Raw genomic sequence first — 6,615 nt, forward strand, 5'->3', positions numbered from 1 at the left:
CTCTCCCTCTCTCTCTATGGTAGCTCAGTACAGGCCATCAGACTCGAGTGGTGAGATGACATCAATTATCTGATCTTGACTGCAGAACTGAGTCTTAACTGTTTTCAGTCACGTATTTTTCAAACTTACTTTCTACTCTCGAGCTCAAGGCGCAATCAGCTTTTCCAATCCTTTGCAATTTCAAACTGTCTGGTCTATCTGTTCTCTCTCATATCTGCTTATAAACCAACAAGCCCTGTGCTGAGCTTATTCCCTCTAATAGCTTTTCTAAAGCACTAATAACAACCAACACGCACGACGAATGAGTCGTTTTCCAGTCCCCGGCCCCACAGCCACAGGTTCAGGAGTGCTTCGTCTGCCTTCCAAGCAAGTGCAGGTTGTGGTTTTCCACATATTTTGCCGCTGCATAGCGGGGGTCTCCATCTTTCCAGCCTGCAGCCCCCATTTACTCCCTGCCTCCTGCCCATTGGGTAAACCACTGCTACGTCATTTATTAACATTTTGCTGTTGCCATTCTGGCAGTACCCCATTCACATCGCCTGGACATAATATTTTTTTAAAAACAAGTGGAGGAATTTGTTGTATTTATGAGTGCCTACAATTAGCCAGGCACTGAGTTAAATACTTCCCATGCATTATTTAATATTCATAGCTATAATATGAAGCAGGCACTTTTTCCTTTTACAGACATGGAAAAATGAAACTTAGATTAAATAACCTCTCTCAAGGACACGTGTTAGTAGCGAAGCAAGACTCAGAAACAAGTCTTTCTAACTCCAGAGCCCGAGCTCTTACACATCATTCTCTACGGTCTCTGCATGTGGATCGTTGGAGTGACAATGTTCTTTTCGTCTTTCCTATCTACATGCAAAACCATCATAGTCAAAACATCTGCTCAAAGATGTGAGAAGCTACGCGTCTAAATTGTGTCCCTGAGGATCAACTAAAATATTTTTTTAACGCATTTATGCTATTAAAATACTTTTAAAAGTTGAAATCATCGACAATTTAAAGACAAAATTCTAGAATTTTCTGTAAATTTCAAAAGAATAATGCTTTTTCACATATATTTTCATCTTAATCTCCCTAACATTCTGATAATATTGATGGAAAATAGACATTCTTGTCTCGATTTAACTAGTTTTTGCAAACTGGGGAAGCCGTGCACATGTCTGCATGTTCGCAAATGAATGCCAGTGTTGGAAATATAAACAAGCCTATGATTATTACTATAGATCTGTTTTCCAGGCCAGATTTACAAATGAGCGAGATAACCAGGCAGTGGATTAGGGCGCCAACCTCTGCTGGCAATCGGGTGTCGGAGATTAGAGGGAACGCTGGAGTGGCCCCAGGAAGCTGGCAGAGACAGAGGAGAATAGAGTTGGATTGTGTTCAGTACCTTTCTGTGGACAAAAGCGCTCTGGGGATTGTTTCAGCTCAAGGACAGCATGTTTCAGCTACTCAAGGTAGCCCGTGCGGCTCCAGTGAAAAATCAAACAAGGCAAAGAACAGGCGTCTAGCTCACCGTCATCTTTCCAGTGCCTAGCAGGATGCTGACACAAAATGTTCAAAATGCGTGTTGAATGAGCAGACGAATGAATGAACGAAGTCAGAGAAGGGAGCTAACGAAGGCAGAGTGATGAGAAAGGGTCTGTGAACCAGCGAGCGGAGGGAGCAGAGCCCAGAGCAAGACGTGGAGGATGTGGAGTCATTTTCGCCACTTTCTGGAGGTGGGGGCTGGAGAAAGGCAGCCGGGGGGTGAAGAGCCTGCCAGGTGAGGCCGCGCACATAGGAGCTCAGTGTGCTTGCAGGCAGGAGCACTGTTGTCAGACTCACCAGGCATAGCAGTGTTTTAAAATACAGATTTCATTATTATTCAGGTATGACAAAGCCAGCAGATCAAAAGTCGACAGCCATTGAAGAGATAGTTTGTTACAGTCGCAGGTCTCAAGAGAAGAGGGCCTGCCCTGCCCTGCCCTGCCCTGCCAGGAAGGGCCACACAGGGAAGCTCCGGGGTCTCCAGGAGGCAGAGGGAGTGAGGGGGAAGCCGGACAAGAGCCTTCGCTGTTTCCATGGGAAGGAACGGGCGAGGGAGGGTAAGCCAATTCAGGATTGGCTGGTGTGAATAATTTTGGCAGGCTCTGGAGCCTGAGGGCTGTCCCTGGTTGCCTGGGGCCTGGCCCTGGGGTGATCAGAGCAGAGTGTGAGAGCTGACAGAAGAAATGACTGAGTTTGGGCTCTGCATTGGCTGGTTGGCAGACGAAAGGTGTGTTCCCAAGTTGTTTGCCGTCTCCAGGTGATTAGCCAACCTGGGAGGGACAGTCCCTCTGGCCTCAGTGAGGACCCAGATGTCAAAGCATCAGAATACAGAAAATCGAAAGACACAGCTAGCACAAGCAGAGCAGAGAGAAGAGAGTGTGCAGTACTTGGCACATGGTCTCCTCCCTCAGCTTCCTCTCAGGCCAGCTGACACAAAATGTCCCTGCCCACCCACCGCCCCCTGACCCCACAGCACACCTGCCACTAAGGCACTGTCAGTTGAAATCTCTGGTGTGAAAAGTTAAGTGCTCTCATGTAAGACTTGAAAGAAATGACAAGAAAAGTGAAATTCAACATTTTAGTACTTACTCAGCTTCATCTTTCAAACACTGATCTCGAAATCTTTCGAATAACATTACTCAAAAAAAGCAAATGTTGATAGTTCGCCATGGGGCTTTTGATAAAACAGACTCCAATCTTCATTTAAGCCAGGCAATGAATTTCAAAATGTCAAGATAAGCCCAAGTGGCAAAGAAGCTAATGGCCCCGACAACTAGAGCACAGGTGAGTGAGGAGCTTGGAGCACTGAGAAGGCGGTGGCCTGGGACCCGGGCAGGGCATCTCTGTCCTCAGAGGAGCGAGCTTTGTGGCTTCGTATCCGTGAGGGGACTCATGGGAAGACACTGTGACTCACGAAGTTGTCCCAGGCAGCTGGGGTTTGATTTTTTAATAAATTGACAACTCTCTCTTTTGAAATGTCTTTGCTGTCACCTACAGCGTGGTAGAACTAATTAGTATGTCAGTGACTACAATGATTGCTACCGTCATTTGAGTCTCCCAGACAAAGCTGCTTCCCCTCTTCTGGGCCACTCTCCAGAGCAAATGGATTGTTAGTAAAGCCTCAAGCTGCGATGCTATCCCTGACTTAAATTAGGACGTATATTTTATTATTCTTTTTTAAATCTGTCTTGATTCTACGATAGTAGAATAGTCCAGTGTGCGGACATATGTTCTGATGGGATGTCCTAGCAAGGTGACTGCTGGAGGTTACCGAGGGGTGGGGAGCCTCGGCACACACGTGACCTCACCTCTGACTTAAGAGCATTCGCGGTTTATTAAATCAGTTCGAAGGGTCCACAAAGGCTATATGTGAACCCTCCAAAGGACGCAGATTCTGTAGAAGACAGAAACCGAGGACATAAGGGGGTCCGGGCAGCATAGCCTGCAACCACGGCAGGGCGGACCTGGGAGAAGGTTCTTCTTGGGTAGTGGATTTTGGCCTGTGCACTATTGGTCTCAAGTGTTCTACAAAAATCAGAATAAAATTTTCAGGGCTAGAAGGGACCTTAGTGATCACCTAGTTTATTACCCCTTTCTCACCTTCGGGGGAAGGGGAAGATGAACTCACTTTTCCCCCAAAACCAAATCTGAACACGTACAGTTTTAAAACTGCAGATGACCTTTCCATTCCTCGGTATCATTCCATTTTACTCTCTGCCTCTTTCCTTCAAACACGTACGACTCCTCCACAGCTGTAAGACATTCCAGAAAGAGTCCACGCAGTTCTGAAAACATTTGGCATTGTCCAGTGTAGAAGAGACTTGATAGGGTCTTCCCGTGAGCTCAGCATAGGATCCTATAAGCTCAGTCACAATTTAAGCCTCATCTGAGCACTAACCAATTTCAGCAGATTCCCGAGGCACAAGCCCATACCATCCTGCCGTCAGCCTTCTCCCACAGCTCCCCCATGTCCTGCCAGGGGTGAACTGGAATGCTGTTTTTCAGGTCACATTAAAGATGAAATTCAGGATTCGTGGTTTGAAGCTATGATTTTCCTGAGTGCCTATTAAAAGAACTGTAGACCTAGGTGTTTAGATGCGAAGTGTTTGTTCCTTTGGCAAAGTCTCTTTTGACCTTTGCAAATCCCCAGTTTAATCAGCTAGTCATTGACATGGGCCTGCTGCTGCTTATAATGTATGCAACATGTAGGAATATTCATTCAGTTCATTGGCATGCTTGACAGAAGGCACCCTGAGGCTGACTTCAAATGTCAGTGCACCCTGATGAATAAGACAATGAGAATTAAACAACCTTCTGGCCCTCACCCTATCGAAAGAATGAATTTTCTGTTCACTTTGTAGCTTGAAAGTGTTAATTATAGACCTAGTTGAGCATGCTCATTTTCTCTGTTGGTTACCTACATAGATTTAAGAACAAAAATAGCTTCATCTATATGAAGTGACAAGATCGTGGCTTAATAACTCAATATGAGGTCTGTTGTTGATATATGGATAATAAACCTCTTTGTACTCTTGAACAAGACTAAAAGTGTCTCTATTCACCTGCTTGCTTGCTTGCTTGCTTTATTTATTTATTTGTTTTGTTTTACAGAAATTTTTCGATCTAGAGAGAGAGAACGCTTGTGCTACAAAAGAACAAAAGAATCATACCTTTCCTAAATTAAACCGTAACAAGTACATGGTGACGGACGGTGCAGCTTATATTGGTAGGTACCAGGACTGGGACGCTCCTTAGGGGATCATGCAGGTTAGTGGTGGTCCAGCTGTGCTCTCTGCACCCAGTGGTGAGAACGCAAAGCCTCGAGAGCCCCTGCTGGTGAGTGGGGGGCCCTGGAGTTCAGAAAACAGGGGCGCAAAAGAGCTCTTCAACTCCTATATTTCCTATGTCTCCTCTCTGGCTGGTTCACACACAAGGAGACCAGATAAGATGTTCTTCATAGATGTTTTGCAAAAGTCATTTGGTCCATTCGCCTCATTTTGTAGGTGAGGAGGTGAATGGCTCATCCAAGGTGAGTCCTGGCATTTGAACGAGCCTGGCATGTGAACAGTGCTCCTTCCTGACCACAGTACAATAGCCACCTGTCATGAGTAATGGGAGGCAGACATCATCAGAGTCTGGTGCCAAAACACTACCTAGGCAATGTCCCACCCCTGCCATTTTTTAAGTGTCTAACTTCGGACAATTTACTTAGGCTCTCTATACCTAAGTTCTCACATCTGTAAAACGGGGTTTTAATAATAGTTCCGACGTCACTGTGTGAAGTTTAAGTGGGATAATGTACATGAAGCACCTGGCACCTATATCATACCTGATTCGCGTTAGCTCTTGTTACTGAGGTAGTCGCGCTCCAGATGCAGAAACCCTGTGTACTAGAGAGTTACTGACTGACGTATCAGACCTAGTCTACCACCCCACTATCTGTGTGGGTCCAGGGTGCACCCTTAACTGGTACCATCACTGGCAGAATGGACATTGTCTGTAAACCCAAGGGCATACATTCCAAAACAGCAGCACGGTTATTACGTTGTACAGATGAAGTAAGTGTCAGTCTTAAAGCAGAGAGGAAAAGCATGTGTGTAGAAGGAAGGAATATGGAAACTGTATTTGTTTTCCGAATTCAGTGAGCAAGTAAAACATAAGCCTTTTTAACTTTGTAAAATACTTACTCTTATTTTATTCTCTCAGCAACTTGCTAATAGGGAGGGCAGTTTTTATTACCTGCAGTTTAGAAATGAGGAGACTTGAGTCATAAGACACAAAATGACTTAAACATGCAGCTGTGAGGGGAAAGGATCTGGGTCTGGAATCCAGGGCATGGGACCCTCGCCCTCTGCAGCCCTACGGGTGACACTGCCATCGTCCACTGAGAGTGACTACCTCCTGCTTTTTTTTTTTTTTTGACATCTTTCTACTGTTTTCAATCACAGTTGCCATTCAATATTATATTAGTGTCAGGTGTGCAGCACGGTGGTTTGACATTGATAATTTACAAAGCGATGCCCCCAGTAAGTCTAGAACCCACCTGGCACCGTACACAGTTCTTACAATATATATTGCCTCTTTCCATTTTGAATAGTTATGTGTCACATTAGAACAGAATGTTGGAATTTTTAAAACTATGTATCATCTGGGTTGTTTTAGAATATGAGAATATTGTTTTATTCATGTTGTCCCTCTCAGTGACCCGAGATGTGATCATTTAGGTTTTCTCATGTTCAACTTTTGGAGAGTAGAATGAAATCAGCTTCTTTTTAAGCAACTGACAAAAACAAACTTGAAATGTTTAATCAAAACTGAGAACTTTTGGCTCAAGTATTGGGAAATACAGGGATGGATCAGATTTCAGGCACGGTGGAGTTTAGGGACTCAAATCTGTATATTTTACCTGCAAGATTTATTTAAAGTGAGGTGTGTGTACATTCAGCAGTGAATCATGCCTTTATCCAAATGTTCTTTTAATGAATTAAATAAGTGTTTTGGAGTCAGACAAACCTATTTTGAATTCAAGCACTGATACTTACAAAAATAGCTTCATCTATATGAATCGACAATATC

General features: G+C 44.4%; 1 protein-coding gene across 5 annotated transcripts in view; it reads left to right on the plus strand.

Annotated features, from left to right (window-relative positions):
• PLD5 (phospholipase D family member 5) overlaps window positions 1-6,615 on the plus strand; it is a 212,331-nt gene that overhangs the window by 193,857 nt on the left and 11,859 nt on the right. For all 5 annotated transcript variants that reach the window (XM_023523200.1, XM_023523199.1, XM_023523202.1 and 2 more), the window contains one exon: window positions 4,651-4,765. In XM_023523200.1, the coding sequence (XP_023378968.1) occupies window positions 4,651-4,765 (115 nt within the window). The remainder of the gene's footprint in view (window positions 1-4,650; window positions 4,766-6,615) is intronic.

The sequence above is a fragment of the Pteropus vampyrus genome, unplaced genomic scaffold, assembly GCF_000151845.1.
Source record: "Pteropus vampyrus isolate Shadow unplaced genomic scaffold, Pvam_2.0 Scaffold383, whole genome shotgun sequence".
Taxonomy (NCBI): Eukaryota; Metazoa; Chordata; class Mammalia; order Chiroptera; family Pteropodidae; genus Pteropus; species Pteropus vampyrus.